This window comes from Aspergillus pseudodeflectus, assembly GCF_044049435.1.
Source record: "Aspergillus pseudodeflectus strain CBS 756.74 chromosome Unknown BJX68scaffold_99, whole genome shotgun sequence".
NCBI classification, from domain to species: domain Eukaryota; kingdom Fungi; phylum Ascomycota; class Eurotiomycetes; order Eurotiales; family Aspergillaceae; genus Aspergillus; species Aspergillus pseudodeflectus.
The window spans coordinates 36,546-56,833 of NW_027263875.1; the positions used below are offsets into that span (position 1 = coordinate 36,546).

Below are 20,288 nucleotides of genomic sequence, written 5' to 3' on the forward strand. Positions count from 1 at the left end.
TGTTGGCTCTGCTTTCTGCTCTACTATTCTGTGTCGGAGGCACGTCCCAGCGTTTCCCTATTCCACGAAATACCCGAGAACTATCCGCTCGTTATCAGGTAATTCCTCCATCTCATCACAACCTTTTCCAAGAACGAATACGAATGAAGTGTAAGATCTAATGGATTACGATTGTTTATGTGAGCCCCATGATGACGACAGCAACAGAATACTGCATAGATCCATTGGGTCGCGCACCCCGGTCCAGCCCATCCCATCCAACCCGATCATCAAAGCGAATGCATACAAAAAGCTCACTATGCCCCAGTCAACGGCTGGCCGGAAGTCTACTACTTATAAACAAAGACGGTTAAGGCCGCTGAAAAACCTTTCCATTTCTTCATTGCACTGCCCAATCACACGCGGAAACTGTATTCAAAGCTTGACTTTAGCAGTCCCAAACTTAACAATCTTTCCAATCAAGGACTCTGGTCGCGGAGGTCAAGTACGCAGTGGCGTAGAGCCCAGGGCACAATGTGGAGAGTTCTGGCTCTTCTGGTATTCCTTATATCTTCTCAATGCTCACGGGGAGCTCTGATGCTGCAACAAAAAAGAGATGGTGCGGCTGCTGCTGTGGTTACCTTGGGTATCCAACGCAATGAGATACCTGATCCCGTGGCGAGGGACCGGTTAAGGCGAAAGAGAGATCGGATTGTCTCGCAATCAATCGACAATGAGGTTCGTTGGCAAGGACAGCCTTCCACATAGGCAATTCACTTACAGCTCTGCAGGAGACCCTTTACTTTTGCAACGTAACGATCGGCACGCCGGAGCAAAACTTGCGATTAGTTCTCGACACCGGAAGCAGCGATCTCTGGTGTAACGCGGCTAATTCAACTCTCTGTTCATCACGTCAAAATCCGTGTCTCACTTCCGGCTCCTATGATCCTGATTCATCGTCATCATACACTTATGTATCATCTGACTTCAATATTAGTTATGCGGATGGTTCAGGTGCAGCTGGAGAGTACGCAGCCGACACCCTCCATATTGGCGGCGTAACGATTCGCGACTTTCAGTTCGGAGTAGGGTACACATCCAGCTCTGCAGGTATGTGCAGCTATAATAGCGTATACTCTGGATACTAACGGCGAAGTTAGAGGGCGTACTAGGCATTGGTTACCCCTCAAACGAGGTCCAGGTTGGGCGGTTTGGGGACGAACCTTACCCTAATCTCCCTCGTGCATTGGTGCAAAATGGTGTAATTCAGTCAAGTGCCTACAGCCTTTGGCTGAATGATCTGGAGGCAAACACCGGCTCAATACTCTTTGGGGGGGTGGATACTGAAAAGTATCATGGCGATTTGCAGACCCTTCCAATACAGAGTGTTAATGGGGGATACTCGGAGCTCATCATAGCTCTCACCGGGGTTTCGCTTGAGACGGATTCCAGGAGTCGTGAACTTTCTTCAGGCGCACTCCCTGCAGCGGTCCTCCTGGATTCCGGCAGTTCGCTGTCATATCTACCCGATTCTATTGTGGAGGATATCTACAACGATATTGGTGTTACGTACGAACCATCCACTGGGGCGGGGTACGCACCGTGCAGCTTGGCTCATGAGAACATTGATCTAACATTCACGTTCTCGTCCCCTGCGATTACGGTGGGTATTGATGAGCTAATCATCGATGCTGGCGATCTTAGATTCTGGAACGGCGAACGCGCTTGTGTCTTCGGTATTGTTCCTGCGGGCGAGAGCAGTAATGTCCTTGGGGATACGTTCTTGCGCAGCGCATATGTGGTATACGACTTGGCGAATAATGAAATCTCAATCGCGAATACCAGATTCAATTCGACTGACAGTAACATCCTGGAGATTGGGACCGGCGATGATGCTGTTCCAAGCGCCACAAAAGTATCTGACCCCGTCACATCCGTTGTGGCCGATGGCTCGGGTGCAAGGATTGGGGGACCAACCGAGACCGGGTTCACTGTGACTTCAACTAGTACAGGCGCAGCAACGGCGCTGGGAGGGCCTACAGACGTTCCGGGTCAGCTCGCTTTTGGGGCTGCAGTTATGGGGTACATGTTAGCTTTATAATTTTTCGTTTTAGATGAGCACGTTCTCCATGTGCAGCCAACTCGAAGGTTGCAAATGATGTTTTGACGCCGTTATAGTATAGTTGCTAATGTAAAAAAGACCCTAGCCGCGATGACATTGACAGGGTAATTTATCCACTATCAGCACTTTAGTGAGAAGAAAATCAGAGGCATATGGTTGTGTGTTGGAACGCAGCAAGCAGTCGTCGTGTCAAATAATTGTATAATAATCTTGGGTCTACAATCTATATTAGGGCGCTGCGACGGCTGCGTCCTTCTGCGACGCTTGGGCCAAGCACAATTTTCTTAGAGAGACAAAAGTCTCAGCCTAATCTGTAACCAATCAAGATCCACTAATAAATATTACAACATGGCACTGAGCTCCTTTATAACAAATGCAGTCTAAATGCCTCGCATCCCTACACGGTTAATCCTCCAGGCATACCAACATGATACCATCCTACCACTGCTGTTAAGGGAGTGTCGCACCCTTGAATCAGCAAAAAATGAGTTGCGATGGTTACGTGAACACGCATTGCGTGTATCCGAATCAACGACGACAGAACGAGTACCGACGAAAGCTCCGGTTCCCTACTCCAGGGCCCTTCTGAGAACAATGTGCGCGGCTCGGTCGAGAGGGGTGCCTCTCCAGTACATACTGGGAGATCAACCATTTGGTGACTTGGATATTAAGTGTAAAAGAGGGGTTCTAATTCCGAGGTAATTTGATCTCGCTTCACTGAACTTCCATCTCTCTCTCTGATCAGGTACCAAACCAGACATGAAACAGAAACGATTACCTACCACGCCGCAAATCTGATACTCCAAGATATGGCCAACGGTCTCTTTGGGGACAACAACGAAAAGACACCGCTCCGTATCCTTGATCTTTGTACCGGATCCGGCTGTATACCACTGCTACTGCATTCTCTGCTCGCGCCGCATATCAAAAATCTCTCTATCACCGGGATCGACATCAGCAGTGCGGCTGTTAGACTGGCAGAAGAGAACCATGAGCGGAATGTGCACCTTGGATTATTGTCAGATCGCGCCCTGGAAGAAATCAGCTTTCGACAAGGCAACGTGCTCGATTACGCTCATGATTTATCTGCGTTGGCAAATGTACTCCACATGCCTGCTGGGCGCACTCCAGATCTTGAGCTCGGGTGCGATGTCATCATCTCGAATCCGCCTTATATTTCCCCGGTGGATTATCGAAATGGAACTACGTCGCGGAGTGTCCGCATGTTTGAGCCAAAACCTGCATTAGTTCCCCCAGAGTCTTACTCGGGGCCAATGCTACATGTTGATGATTTTCGAATCGAGGACCTTTTTTATCACCACATTGCCGCAATAGTGGCTAGTTCGAGGGCCAGACTGGCAGTCCTTGAGTGTGGGGACCGCTTGCAGGCCATGCGGGTTGCCTCACTATGCACAAAGATCCTCCAGGGGAGTGGCGAACCCTCTCGGGCTGCAGTTGATATTTGGTCCGTGAGTGGCATTGATACACATCCGTGCGCGGTTTTCATACACCTGTCGTAGGCTTTACCTGCCTCATAGCCTTATATGACTTCTATATCTACTCATCTTGACTCGGACCAATTTATGTAGGTGTTGGCACTGTCAAGGGTGGTTACCCTTGTCCTGGTGTAAGGCCCTCGCGAATGTACATAGAAATTTGCAACCTATAGTCCTTTAGTCATCATATGGGCTAACTAACGTAATTCCCGGGCGATCGGCGCATCCCGGTCGGTCGGCGCACCTTCAAAATTTCCCACGCGTTTTCCACCCACATTACTTTCAGCAACCACCATGCCTCCAAAAGCGCGTCAATCGAAGCGAAACTTGGTGGAGCAAGAGGGCAGAATCCAACTCGCGATACAAGCCCTAAAACGTCGCGAAATCTCTAGTGGTCGTCGAGCTGCAGAGGTTTTTAATGTGCCAGAAAGTACACTCCGGGCGCGCTTGAAGGGACGGCCATTTCAACCAGAACTTCGCAACCCAAGCCTCTGACTTACTAAGGCTCAGGAAGAAGCTTTAATTGAATAGATTATATCAAGAGATACGCGTGGAACTCCGCCTAGGCACTCCCATATGCATGAAATGGCTAATATTCTCCTCCAAGAAGACAGCAAGACCCCTATCAAACCAGTTGGGAAGAACTGGGTCACCCAGTTTATTAAACGTCATGAACCAATTCAAAGCCGCTTTACTCGTCGATATAACTACCAAAGGGCTCTTTGCGAAGATCCCAAGGTCATTGATGATTAGTTCAAGATGTTGAAAGCTATCCAAAACAACAACGGCATTCTAGATGAAGATATCTATAATTTCAATAAAACTGGCTTCGCTATGGGCCTAATTACAACTGCAAAGGTGGTTACTAGGAGCGAGATCCTAGGAAGACCTAAATTACTTCAGCCAGGCCAGCGAGAATGGGTTACTGCTATCGAATGCATTAATTCAACGGGATTTGCTGTTCCTCCATGCATTATCTTCAAAGGGAAGGTCCATATACAAGGATGGTACGAAGAACTTGACTTACCAGGCAACTAGCGCCTTGAGGTCTCTCCAAATGGCTGGACGACTAATGAAATCACTTATCAATGGCTTGAACACTGTTTTATACCTTCAACAAGTACACGTACTCGATCAAAGCGATTACTTATATTGGACGGTCATGGCAGTCATCTTACGCCTCAATTCGACAAGCTTTACAAGGATAACAATGTTTTTTGTATCTGTATGCCTGCTCATTCGTCTCACCTGCTTCAACCACTAGATGTTGGTTGTTTTGGGCCATTAAAACGAGTATATGGGGGTCTAATTAAGGCAAAGCAACGCCTTGGCTTTCACTATATTGACAAGCATGACTTCTTGAAGGCTTATCCTAGCGCTCGACAGCAAGTTTTCACCATACAGAATATTCAGAGTGGCTTTCGCGCAGCTGGGGCCGTTCCATTTAGTCCCCAAGAAGTCCTTGATTACTTTAATTACACTGTTAGGGCGCCTAATATGGAAGGAACCCCCCCCCCATGAAGGCTCAGGTTCAGGGACCTCCTCCATACTTGCAACACCAAAAAACCCCCGACAGCTATATCGAAAAGCTTCCTCAGTCAAGAAGCTTATAAATGAAGGCTCTTACAGTCCTACAACACCATCAAAGCACGCGCTAGATGAACTTATAAAGGGCTGTGAACTAGCAATCTACAACGCTGCGATAGATCTAAAGGAATTGACCGATTTACGCGCAGAGAGTCAAGTTCAGAAGCTAAAAGCAAGTCGATCTAAACGATATATGTCTCCTAATCAAGGCCTTCAAGTATCAGAAGCGCGGGACCTTATTACATTAAGAAATAATGCTTTAAATGTGCTAGGGGAGGGTCCAAGTACATCTACTTCGCAACCTTTGGTGGCCCGAAAACGTGCTCCACCAACATGCTCTGAATGTCGAATTCAGGGGTATATTAGAAGTCAATGTCCTAATCGCCGTAAAACTTAGTTTATTTAAAAATATTAAGGATTGCGTTGTTAGGGATAGCTTCAAGTTCATCAAGTATTGTATATTTTTTGAAGGTGCGCCGACCGACCGGGATGCGCCGATCGCCCGGGAATTACGTTAACTAACCTAAGCCTATAACGTAATTACCGGTCGATCCGCTCAACCTGGTTGATCCGATCACCCACCAAAATATATATCTACCCATTAAACTTGAAGCTATTCCTAATAACTTAGTTCTTAATTAAATATAGTAAACCAAGTGTAAGGCCTTGGAAGATCCCACGTGGTGGTTGATCTCAGGCTTACAAGGTCCTAGTGCGCTACTTAATGGGTTCCAGGGGAATCGCGAGGTATATCGCGATTCATGTTGGTCTTTTGGTAAGACTTTGGAAGGACATGTGACCTGGCACACTTTACACCAAGTCACGTGACAATTAGGATATCTAGTTCTAGTATACCCCTAAATATTATATTTAGAATAGGTTAGTAGGGCGTGTTTTAAGTTCTAAAGGTCATAGAGCAATTTAATTAGCTACTTTATTACTACTATCTTCCTAATTTAATTACTTATTTCTTAATAAAATTAAGTGTCTTACTTCTTAAACTTATAGACCCTATATAGGAGCTATTTAATATTTAGGTTAACTCTTTTTAAGGACTTAAACTTAACTTTCTATATAGAGATTATTTAATTCCTTTAGGGTAAAGGTAGTATTATAAATAATAAGTTTATAACCACTTATAAGTTTATCTAAAGTATATGTAAAAGGATTAGAAGAACTTTAGGACATATTAGTAAGTATCTTCTTAATAAAGGAAGCTTCCTTATACAGCAATTAAACTATATAAGGTATAGTAAGTACAGAGGATACTATTAAAGCTCTATAGCTTAGGGTGGGATAGAGGTTAATAATAAATAATTAATGCACTTTAGGACTCTTTAGGATTATAAGATTCTATCCTAGTTGTAAGGCCATCATGAATGTAAGGCACTTGTAATACACAGTCCTCAGTCAGCCCATGGGCTGACTAAGCCTATAGAGAACTTCCTCTACTTATAAGATATTAATTCTAATCTTTAGTATTAATCTACTATTAGATCCTTATTCTTAAGTTATCATAATAAGCCATCTATCTTTATTACTATCTTTTATACTACTTATAAACCTTAGAAAGGCTAAGCTTAGATCTTTATAATTTTAATACTTATTATTGTAAGTAGCCTATTAGAAGTAATAATAGTTAATATATAAGTAGAATTATAATATAGCTAGAACCTTTATAATAAAATATATTATAATAGTAAACTAGGCCCCTCTAGAACCTAGAATATAATTTATTTCTTATAAAAAGAGATAATCTCCTTGATTAGTAAGACTTAGAATCTTTATAATTTAAGAGCAATTATTAAGATATCTAGCTATTAAATCTTGTATAAGAATAATTAAAATAAAATTAAAGACTTTATAAGCCTTATTACTAAAGAATTATAATATTAAGTTAATAAAATATAATATATGAAATATATTATAATTCTTTAAAAATAAACTATTATGATACTCTTTTATAAGTATATTTATACAAAGTTATTATTTTATATTCTACTTTTAAAGAGACCTCTACTTTTATAACTACTAATAAAGAATAAGTAATATAATACTACTATATATATAAACTATTATAAATTTATATAAAAGATATACCTTTTCAAATATTAATAGTTATATTAAAAAAATTTAGTATATTTTATAGTTTTATATCTTAATTTAATACTCTAATGGCTATAGAGTATAAAGTTATCTTTAATATATTCTTTAATTTAAAATAATCTTTATAAATTTCCTTTTAAATAGCTAGAAGACCCTATAAACTATTTATATATTATATAGAGCAAGGCCCTTTATATATAAAGTCTAGATAGTAAGAGTAATTATACTTATTTATAGTAATAATATAAATAATAGTTAAAATTAAGTAAAGAAAATTAAAATCTTAATCCTCTTTTTTTTATAAATCTTCTTTAAATAATTTTAATTACTCTTGTAAATCTTATCTTACTAATTATAAAATTATAAAGTATTTTAATACTAACTATAAAACTACCCCTAGTAAAGAGAGATAATAATGGTTAAGAAAATAAAAGATAATCTAGATTATCTTTATTTTATAAAGATTATAATAGGGGTTACTTTAATTATAAAAAAATAAGCTAATACTAAATTAGATACCTGTTATAATAATAATCCTTTATGAAAAATACTTTTACTATAGAAAACTAGGTTATTATAAGCCTAATTATCTAGATTTTATAAAGGATAATAATAAGAGCTAGGCCTAATATAAGATACTTATAATTATAATAGCTATATCTATATAACTAACTCTTATTAATAGAGAGTAGCTTGTTATAAAGAAGATTTTCCTCTTTATAAAAATATATATCTAGTAAAGCTACTATAGATTATAAAATATAAATAATAAAAGTAAAATTAATATAATTTTCATCCTACTTAGAAAGTAAGTAGAATAGAATCTTCTCCTTTATTAAATCTTTATATAGACTATAAATAAAGGATAACTATATAATAAAAGAGATATAACTAAATTTCTAATTTTAAGACTTATAGAGTACCTATAAAAAGATTAAATTCTTATAATAATATCTCTAGATATCTTATAAATAACCTTTGAAATATTATAATTAAAAAATTATAATTCTAAAACTTACTAGAGTAAAGAAAAATATATCTTTTACAAAGACTTTTTTAAAACTAGAAAATATGTCTATTAAGAATTTCTTAAAATAATATTTATAAAAACCCTAGATACCTAAGGTATTCTAGATTAATTAGTATAATAAATGTAAAAAAGATAATTATAAATAACAATCTACTATTATAATATTAAGATCTTATAGGAGTATTCTTTAAGAAGAAAATAAATAAGCTCTCTTCTTATTATAAAGAAGTAGTCTTTAAGATTAATTAAAAACTAGATAAAGAGTCTTTATTTAAGCCTTTTATTACTACTCTCTATAGAAATTAGCTATAATTTCTAAATATATCTAAATTATATTTATAAAGGGGTAGATAAGATCTTTAAAGTTCTTTATAAATATACTTCTACTATATATACCTAAGAAGGATAGAGGAATCTATATATATTAATTATTATGAATTAAATATAATATCTTTTTAAAATTATTATCCTCTATTATTAATTAATAAGATAATTACTTCTTTAAGTAATATAAAGATCTTTATATAGCTTATAAGATCTTTATAATACTTACTATAAGATATATATTATAAAGTATTATAAGTAGAAAATAGTCTTTTATATAAAGTATAATCTATTCAAATAGTAATCTTATTTAGGCTTACTAATATATTTATAATATTCTATATATAAATCAGGTATTTTATAATCTATTAAATATTACTATAATAATTTATTTAAATAATAATATTATATTCTTATAGAATATAAGATTATACTAGGATTATATTTAAAATATTAAAAAGACTAAGAGGTAGGCCTTTATTATAAGTAAATTAAATATATCTTTATAATATAATATAATATAATAGATTAAAATATATCTTTATAATATAATATAATATAATAGATTAACTTTAGGATATATTATACTTTAAAAAGTTAGAATAAAATTATTATAAGTAGCTATTATTTATAACTAGTTAATACTAGAGATAGTTCATAATATTGTTATCCTAGAATTTATAAACTAGTACTACTAATTTATATACTTCTACATAAGTATTACTAGTATTAATAGATCTTCTTTATAAGCCTAAAGATAGGCTAGTATAAATTATTAAGAATAAAAAAGTATAATTTTGAAGACATAAAGCTATAAAAACCCTAAAGAAGTTTATAAAGATAACTTACTTGAACTATTTTATAAAGGATCTACTAATAAGATCAGAAATAAATATTTTAAATAAAAAGCTCTATAGAGTCCTTAATTATATTTAGATAAAATATAAAGGCTAGTAGACTTTTTCTTATAAAAGCTATCTTAAGTAGAGAGAAATTATAAAATAAGTAAATAAGAGTTACTTATAATTATAAAATCTTTTAAAGAATAGAGATATTATCTATGAAATAACTACTATAAAATTAAGATTATTATTAATTATAAAATACTAAGTATATTTTAATTATTAATAAAAGTATTATTATAAATATAAATTTACTAGTTCTAGTTCCTAGTAGGATTTAGATTCTAGATTATTTATTATATAGATAAGCTAAACCCTATAAATAGTCTCTTATAAAGAGTTGACTACCTAAAAGAGGATTAATATAAGAAAAACTAAAATAGTTATATAAAATAGGCTAAGAGTAAGCTACTTATATAATTAGAATTTATAAATATATAAGAAACCCTAGAGATATTCTCTTATAGAATAAATACTATTTGTATTATAATAGTCTAGGCTTTATAATAGTTTATATATAATTAAAAGCTAGTAATATTATAATTATAAAAGATCATAAATCTTAGATGTTAAAATAAGAATAGCTTATAATTATAATTATAATTATTATAGAGAACCCCCTAGAGATAAAAATTATATATAAAGAGGTATAATAGATTTATAAGAAGAGCTATTTTAAAATAATTCTTTATAATATTTAATTAAAAGTATCTTTATTCTCTTATTATAAAATAATGTTATAGAGAAGGTTATAAGTATCAAATAATTATAAAGTTATAAGAAGGATTATCGGCATGGAAGCCGTGGGAGAAAGGAGACACCATGGGATGTGTGTGTGTGTGTCGATTGTAGGAGCTAGCTAGTGGAAGACGAAGCTATCTAAGAAGCAGGCACGTGATCGGTAGCCTCAGGCCGTCACGCCCATGAGGATCCTAACTAAAAGAAAAATAAATCTTAATCTCAAGTTAAATAGAAATTATAAAATAAATTTCTTTATTATTAAGAAAATCTCTATATTCTAGATTATTATTAGCTATAAATAAAGATTCTTATAAAGCTATATAATAATCTAATAATAGATTATTTTATAGAGGAATAAATTTATAAGCTAGTCTTATAAAGATTCTTTTAGCCAGATATATAAGGATTTATAATAAATTATTATAAAACTTATAGTATCTACCAGAACTTGTATATTATCTATAATAAGTAATAAGACTTTAATCCTTATCTATCCCGTATAAGGTATAGGAATAGATTAGTATAGACTTTACTATTAATCTACTTATAAGTATTAAATTTAAGGAATTAAGCAGCTTATAAGAGATATAAAATAATATTTTTATTATTATAGAATAAGCAAGATAATATATATACTTTATATAAAAAATTAGTACTAGTAAGGAGCTTATATTTTTAGTTATAAAATATTTTACCTCTATAAGATCTATAAATATAGTTACTAACTAGGGAAGTATCTTTATAAAGAGCTTCTAGTTAAATTTTATCTATTACTTATAAATTAAATAACAAGTATTATATACTATCCTTAGATAGATAGCTAGAGAAAGAGATTAAACAGTATTCTTAAGTAGTATTTATAAGGCTATATTAACTTCTTATATGATAATTAGGTAGACTATATCCCCCTTATAAAGTTTATATATAATAATTTATAATGAGTATTAGTCCTTACTATTTTAGATTCCTTAAAAAATAGATTTATAAGTAATTATACTTAATCTTTATATAAAAGAAGAGATAAGCTATAAAGTTAAAACTTATACTACTTATATCTAGGAAATCTATAAAATTATATATAAAAATATTATAAAGACCTCGGAATAATAAGCTAAGTAATATAATATAAAATAAAAAAAGAAGGCCTTTAAGATTAATAAATATATTGATTATTAATAAGAATTAGTTATGAAAATATCTAAATAAAAAGCTTAATTAATTATAAGCTAGCCTGGGCCTTAGTAGATAGTTAAATATATGTAAGAATATCTATAAAGTTACTTATAAGACTAAAAATCTATAATATCTTTTATATTTTATTACTTTATAAGTACTAGGAAATAGAAGATATAAATATTTATAAATAGTTTAGAATATAATTATAAGTAAGAATAATTATAAATATAGAATTAAGAAGATCCTAGGTCTAGTAAAGAATTCTATAAACATTATTATTAAGTGGTTAGATTATAAGGAGATTATTAAAGAACCTCTTATAAATCTATAATACTTGTAAGCCTATAAAGGATATCTTATAAATAAAAAATCCTAGGGTATTATCAATAAAAAAGAAAAAAGAAGATAGAAAAATAAAACTATAAAAAGGGAAAAAATTATATTTATAATAAATATAAAAGATTCTACTATATAAGTCTTATATACCTAATAATAATAACTATCTTATTCTCTATTATAAGCTAGATTACTACTTATAAAAGTTAGAAGGCTTACTATAATCTTTTAGATATATTTACTAGTATAAAGAATAGTTTATATATTTATAAAAGAGATAGTTATTATATCTCTTTACTAATTCCTTTAAAGATATATAAAAGCCTAAGATTAATCTAGGTTCTAGTACTCTCTATACTCCTAGATAATAAATAAAAGTTATCTTATATAAGTAATTATAATAATCTTTTATAGCTAGGTATATATAGCTAATTACCCTAGATCTCTCTATTTATACTAAAGGATAGGATAGAGTACTAATACAAGAACTTACTATCTCCTATAAGTTAATAGGGTCTAATTTCCTATCTAAAGAAATAGTCCTAGAATAGTAATAATAAGTATTCTATAAATATAGTATAAACTATATTATAGGTAGTAAGTTAATAAACTATATAGTAGTTATCTAGTTCTTGTATATTATAAGTACTAGAGGTGCCCTATTCTATACCTTCTAAGAAGTACCTATAGGATATAAAGAGGATTAAGAAATATTTAGGCTATAAGTAGCTAGTACTATCTATATATTTATTATAATAGCTATAAAGTTTCTATAAGAAATAGAGTAAGGAAGTAGTAAAACCATAGGAGACTAAATAGGGGGTATAATAATAGATATAGAAGTAGGCATAGTAGTAAAGGTAGGAGTAGATATAAATACAAGTATAGATATAGATATAGAGAAAGGCTAAATTACTTTTATAAATATAAGAGAAATATTAACTAGAGCTTTAAAGAACAATATATTACCTTAAAAGAAAATAATACTAGAATAAAAAACTATTATAAAATAATCAAAGAGACTAAGATCTATGTAAAAATAAAAGAAAAGTATATACTTAGGAACTTTTATAAAGAAGAAAGATAAAAAAGGCTTACTATAAAAAATTAAATAATTTAAAAGAGGATTTTTTTTATTTTAAGACCTAGTAATAAAGCTAGTATAAATTAAAGTAAATATATTTATAGTAATATTTATTATTTATAGTAAATAATATAATTATCTTATAGAGAAAAGATTTACTTTTTATAAAAAAGATAGACTTTTAGCTAAATAAAAAATACTTTAGTCTTTTATAAAATAGAAACTTTATAATAGAGGAGAAACTGAGAATCTTACATAATAAAAAGCTTTATAAGCTATTAAAAAGAGTATACTTATTAAAAAGAAGATAAAGAAAACTTTTATAAAGTAATTTTTCTAAGAGTAAGTAAGTTAAATCTAAGGAGCCTTTAATATAAGGAATTAGACTCTATAAAAGATTCTTTTAATATTTAATATAAAAGAAGGGAGACTCTATACTTATAAAAGGTAATACTATATAATAAAGAAAATAAGCAATAAGTATTATAGAGATCCTAATACTATAAAATAAAAAAAGAATCTTATAAAGGACCTATATATAGCTAATTCTTAGGGAAGCTATTATAGAGAGTTAAAATAGGGTAGGAGTATCTTTTCTTTTTATAGGATTTTTTTTACCTATATATAGTTTTATTTACTATTATAATATAGTTTTTAATAGCTACCTATTATATAATATTTATATTAATAGGTTAGTCTTCTATAAAGATATTATATATAGCCTTAATAGACCTTATAAGGCCTTAGGAAGAAGAAAGTAGTTATAAAACCCTTATAAATATACTTAGATACTTATAATATATAGTCCTTAGTTAGCCTATAGGCTAACTAAGCTTATAGAGAACTTCCTCTACCTATAAGAGATTAATTCTAATCTTTAGTATTAATCTACCCTAGATGCTTATTATCAAGATTAAATTAATATAATAAGCTATCTACCTTTATTACTTACTACATTTATACTACTCGCAAACCTTAGAAAGGCCAAGGACCTTTATACTAGTTATATAAAAGCTACTCTAAGTATTCTAAATATTAAATACCTTATTACAAGCCTCTTGATAGGCCTATAGAAAGTTATATTTATTAATATAATAGAAGCCTAGGTGTATATTTACTTTAACTAGGCCTCTACAAGCTTACTTTAATAGCCTAAAGTAACTAATATCTAGTAGTTAAAGTAGGTGTAATAAATATATAAGTATATAGATATTGTCGGCCGGAGCCCCTGGCTCCGGACCCCGCGCAAGCATTCCTCTCACCATTCCATCGAACATTCCTCTCAGGACTCACGAGATACAGCGATTGGAGCAGTAATATTGGATAGCCCCTGTTTCCTTATTTAGTTTAGTCGATCCTTGTGCTTAAATAGTGTCGTTTCCCCAGTTATTCAGAAGGGCAGACCTCTCAACTTTTCCAGATCCTCCACCTAGATCAACGGCCCGGCTAACAGATATAGATAATCTTATTATCTCTATATATCTTAAATTAAGGAGTTAGATAACTCTTATAACTATCTAGGATAAGTAATTAATAACTTCTAACTATATACTTAGTTATATACGGAATAAATTAGTATTAAAGCTACTAGAGCATTATTTAATTAGTCTATTTATTAGTACTTAATTTAATCCTCTAGTTATCTAGAAGATCTAGCTCTTTAAACTATCCCTTAATATAAACCTTCCCTTTAAAGATTATAGAAGATAGAATAATATATCCTATTACCCTAGTATATTTAATTATAGTAATGTATTCTTACTAGCCCAGCTAAATAAGATAAGGCTTTTAAAGTATCTTAGCTCTTATAATAACCTATGATATTATAATTAGGCCTATAGCAAAGCCAGTTTTATTAAAGTTATAGATATCTTAATACTAGATACTATTCTTCTTATATAAGGCCTCTAAGGTCTTAAATTACTATTTTATAGCCTTAGAATTCTTATAGAGGGTATACTAATAGTTTTACTTATAAATAAATCAACTTTTAATACCTTTATAGCGTTTAATAAAGCCAGTAACCCAGTTCTTCCTAAAGGGGGTTATTAAATCTATTTAAAGAAGAAGATATATTATTTATTATATATATAAGTCCCTGGGAGCAACTCCTTATTAATCTCTAGATAATATCTACTTAACTAAAGCCTCTTCCTAAGTTTTAGAAAGTTAGAATATTTAGTTATAATATTCTACCTTAAATTTATATCCCTTAATATAATTATAAAGTATTAAGTAAGGTACTTTAAAAATCTCTATGGCTTAATAAATACTTTAAACTTTATATTTATTAAAAGCTTGTATTATAAGTTAGATCCTCCCCTCTTACTTAGCTAAATTTAGACGAGGTTAACGCAGTTTTTATGGCATGGTTAGTAGTTAAATAACTAGGCGTTGGGCTCGCAATGATTTTTTTGGTAGGTGATTAGATTAACTGGGGTAAGTGGATCGACTGGGAATTACGTTGGAGGAGTTCCTTTACTTATAAAAGGTTAAAATTTCTTTTTCTAAGTAAAGGAAATATAAAGGTCCTTAACCTTTGTAAGGTTCCAAATGTCAGGAAGCCACGCTAAGACACGGGATGCTGTCAGCCAATGGATCTGCCTTGTAAGATTATAGAGAAACAGGACATCATATTCTAATAAGTTATTATATTAGGAATACAATCTTAGGATATTCTAACTAAACTAATAATACTAATCTAAAATAGGACTATGGTTATAGCTATCTAAGTTACAGACTATAAGAACTATAATAAGTAATTATAGCTATCTAAGCTAATAGCTATAATAGATATAATAGACTTAGTATTTAAGGATACTTCTCAAATACTTATAATTTATCTTAGTTACTATTAATTACTTTTAGAATTAAAGCTACCTTATTTTTTAGAACCTAGTTTACCTTCTTAGTTTATTAAGAAGGAGTCTTTTTTAATATTAGAATAACCTTAAGCCCCTCTAGGCCTTAAGTAGGATTAGTTAGGCTTATCTAATACTAATAAACTCTTATTTTAATTAAAAAAACATGTCTACTATTAACATAAGTAATAATAAAGGTAAAGCTATTTAGTAAGTTACCTTAGCTTTAAAGAAAAGTATTATATAAACCCCTACCCTTAAGAAATAACTTATAGCTACAATTAAGAAGATTAAAAGCTTAAAAAGTTAGTAGTTACCTTTTAAATAAAATAACTTTACTTAAAATATTTAAAGGTATTAAAGTAAATAAAGCTAAACCTTCTAATAGTAGGTAATCTTCCTTAAGGCAATATCTAACCTTTATAAATATACAAATTAAAATCAATAACCTATCTAGTATAAGTAAGAGTAATAAAGTACTTTTTACTAGAATCTACCTAAATAAAAGCTACCTTTAACTAGTTTAAGCTATTTATATAAAATTTTCTGGAAAAACCCTAACTATAATAATAGAAAGGATAGTACCGATCTTATTTTTAACTTTTATATAGGCTTTAAAGAATAAATTATTAAAGCCTTTAGGGATCCTAGTACTAAAAAATAGCTAAATAATATATATATATATACTATACTAAGGACTATATATAAGCATTAAAGAACTTATTTTAAAGTTTTACTAAATTATATTAAACCTTAATTAGAAAAATAAAGTATACTATTTTTAGTATTATAATATTTTTAAATCTAAAATATAATTTTTTAAAAAATTAATAAAATTAGGTAAAGAATAATTATTAAAACTAATACTAGACTTAGGGCCTAAAATAAAATAAGAATAAAAATATAAAAATAAATATAGCTATTATTACTAGAGAATAAAAGGATAAACTATATATGAAATAATACTTTAGAAATTATCAAATATATAAAAAAATTAAATACATTAAAAATGGTTATTAATGAAAATAGAAAAAGAATAAACTAGCTACTTATAGTTTATAAATTAATCCTACGTTTATAATAACTAACCTAATTACTATGGAAGATAAGGAGATAGTTAAAATTATAAAAAAGTTACCTGACTAGTTTATATAGTCCTAAAAAAGTAAGTAATATATAATACCATAAGAGACCTTGCCTAAGAGTTTAATAATAAGTATAACTTTAATACAATAGAAATAATTATCTAATAAAATATTTACATATAGATTAAACAATATAATTAATAACTTTAATAAATAAAATAAAATACTAATAACTCTAAAAGCATGAATAAATTACTCTAGGAAGTATATAAGAAGAAGCTTACTCTACTTATAGTACTTAAAAAAAGTATAAAATAAAGTACTTATTAATATAGGGGTAAGAAGATATAATTTATATAATGCTTAAGTATACTATCTAACCCTATAACAATATCAATAACTAGATTATAAAATGTAATAAAGCTACTAATATATAGAAAAATGGTGAAAAACTATCAAAAAAATTAAGCTAAAGTATAATAAAAGATATTTTATGTTTTAATAAAGAACACAGCTTAGTATTAATATGAAAAAGTCTTCTTCTTATATAATAAAATTATAGAGTAGTATAATTAGTAGTAGATTATAAAATTCTAATTTTTTTAAAAAATTTACTAAGATCTTTTAATAGTTTAAATTAGTAATAAAAATAGTTTTAGGCTATTATAAGACATAAACTTAAACTAAAACCCTGCTTAGTAGTAATATCAAGAATAAAAAATCTTATAATTATAAACTAGTATAAGTAACTTACTAGAAAGACTTTTTTAAAAAATATAGTAAAATTATATTTTAAAATATAATGTAAAGATTAAATTATTCTTAGAATACCTTAAATATAAGAGTTAATAGTAAATTTACTAAAGAATATAAAAGAGTACTAAATAAATAAGGAACTAGTCTATATAGTAGGATTCTAGGTTATATATACTAATACTATTATAGATACTACCCATAGTTAAGTAAAAAGGTATACTAAAAAGTTTATTAAAAAAATACTATAATAAAAATTATACTTAATACTAAAACTTTAAATTTAAATACTATTACATTCTATAGCTATTAAATGTATTATTAAAAACTAACTTTATATATTCTCTTAGAAAACATAACTATAACTATATAAAGAAAAAATAATAAATAGGTATAAGGCAAGAATCTTACTAGATTTAGAATATTTAAAATAATTTTTATGTAAAAGATTTATTAGTATTAATAGTATACTAATAAAACTAGCTTGGTATAATTAGAGAATTTTTAGATTTAAAGGGATACTATTATATAATATACTAGTACTTATTATAAAGGAAGTATAGTTTAATAGTAAAAAAAAAATTTAGAAAATCTACAATTTGAAGTAATCCTAACTAGAAAGTAAGAATTTTATAAGATCATTATTAGAATAATATAGCTATATATATGAAACCTAAGTAATAATTAAATAACTATAAATATTTAGATTAAGAAATAATAGTTAACTAGAATATATATATATATATATCGTTACTATAAAAGTATTATGGAAAACTTTACTAGAATCTACTAGAAAAAATAAAGTAATAGCTTTAGGGTCTAAAACCTATAAGATAAAAATAATATAGAAAGATATAGCTATATAACTAAAACAAGAAAAAAATTATAAAAAGAAACTATAAAGTCTTAACAAATTATTAAACAAATACTATAAGTTTTTTTAAAACTATTTATTAAAGAAGAATACTAACTATTATAATAAAATAAGTATTATAAAGTAAAAATACTACTAGTTATAGGAGCTAAGAATAAGCTTAAGTAAGTATAATAGTTTAGAAAATTAGTAGAAAAGTTAAAATAAGATTAAGAATTTATTATTAAGTTTCTAAGAGCTATATATATTTAAAAATCTAATTTACTACATTTTTTTATAACTAATATTTATACCTAAGAAAGATAGAAGTAACTAACTAGTTATTAACTTTAAATAATTAAATAAACTTATGATTAATAATATAAACTAAGTACTATATATAGGATAAAAATAAGATTTACTATAAAAAGTATAATTATGATTTGCTAGAAGGGAGCCAATAACGGCCGTATCCTAGTAGTCACGTGGAACTACCACCAAAGCTACCATGACGGATGGTAGGAGGGATGGTAGTCGAGGGACTACCACGGGGACTACCACGAAGGATGGTAGTTAGGATGGTAGTTAGGATGGTAGTTAGGATGGTAGTTAGGATGGTAGTTAGGATGGTAGTTAGGATGGTAGTCAGGTATGAAGGATATCTAAGGATGTTTATTACCTACCTGTAGTTTAGTCTTACTTGTTCTTCGTGATTAATACTATTGTTATTCTAAGTGCTACATTCAGATCATTCTGATTCAAGACTCTTGTGATAATACTTCGTCTAGTACTACTTAACAGGCTTCATTATACGTGGTGAAGACGGGCCTTGCTTCGTTCCACCTTAGCCAACCCCCAACCGTGACTAGTCTCCATACTAGTTGGACGTTGAGCAAACCGTGTAAGTCAATCCATTGTCAGGGCCTAGGTCAAGACGATCCCAAGGTTTAGGAAGGCTTGAGAGGTGAACCTTCCGTAACAAAGAGAATCTAATATTTTGTGGCCTTATTTAACCACTCCTTCTTAATATAATTAACTAGTAGAGTAAAGATATTATTACTATACTTATCTTTAAAGTTCTTCTATTTATCCGTAGCTTCTATAGGTGTAGTAGCTTTTAGAACCTTCTACCACTCTACTAGTATTAAATACTAGTGATTCTAAACCTCCTTGTAAAACTCATTCATTGCCTTTTTATCCTTAGGATCTAGTGCCTCTTCTAAGTGATCTAGAAGGTCCTTGCGTAGGAATAGGCAAGCTTTAGAGAGAATATTCTAGTTAACGTCCTAGAGACATATAAGAATATCTATTATAGGGAAAATATTAGCGTAGGTGTTCATTAGTGCAGGCTCTTTATTAGTAAGAATTATAGAGGTTAAAGTCCTAGCTAACTATATATATTAATTAGGCTTTAAGCCACGAAGTTATATAATGATTACTATTTATTATATAGAAAGGTAAACCCAGCGTAGAAAGAGTTACCTATTATAGTGGCTCCATTAATATCTAGACGTGGTATCTTGTACTTATTAGTCTTGTACGTATAGTCTATAATAAGGACGTACGGGCTCCTCTGGAGTAGCTCAAGGTAAGTTTTAGAGGTATAAAGAGGCCTCGCTATTAGTTATATAGTTAAATAACCATTGACCTTCCTTTAGAAGAACCGTTGGTAGAGCTTGTATTAGTAGGTGGCTATTAAGAAACTCATGATATAGCTTCTAGTGGAGGTTATAGATATCACGCGGGAGAAGTATATTTAAATCATTCTGCCTAGTAGTCTTAAGGATCTAGTAAGGACTAGTCCTAGTAGTAAGCTACGAGGTAATTATTTAATATAAAGTCTTTACTTGCAA

General features: G+C 30.2%; 2 protein-coding genes across 2 annotated transcripts; both read left to right on the forward strand.

Annotated features, from left to right (window-relative positions):
• Window positions 1–433: 433 nt before the first annotated feature.
• Window positions 434–2,131, forward strand: BJX68DRAFT_222000 (pepsin-like aspartic protease). Its single transcript, XM_071037927.1, has 3 exons — window positions 434–717; window positions 771–1,089; window positions 1,140–2,131. Exons 1-3 carry the CDS (start codon window positions 514–516, stop codon window positions 2,078–2,080), a joined length of 1,464 nt encoding a protein of 487 aa, XP_070892496.1. The 5' UTR covers window positions 434–513; the 3' UTR covers window positions 2,081–2,131.
• A 294-nt stretch (window positions 2,132–2,425) lies between these two features.
• BJX68DRAFT_222050 (S-adenosyl-L-methionine-dependent methyltransferase) lies at window positions 2,426–3,756 on the forward strand. Its single transcript, XM_071037928.1, has 2 exons — window positions 2,426–2,799; window positions 2,859–3,756. The coding sequence occupies exons 1-2, from the start codon at window positions 2,486–2,488 to the stop codon at window positions 3,619–3,621; spliced, it is 1,077 nt and encodes a 358-aa protein (XP_070892497.1). The 5' UTR covers window positions 2,426–2,485; the 3' UTR covers window positions 3,622–3,756.
• Window positions 3,757–20,288: the final 16,532 nt, after the last annotated feature.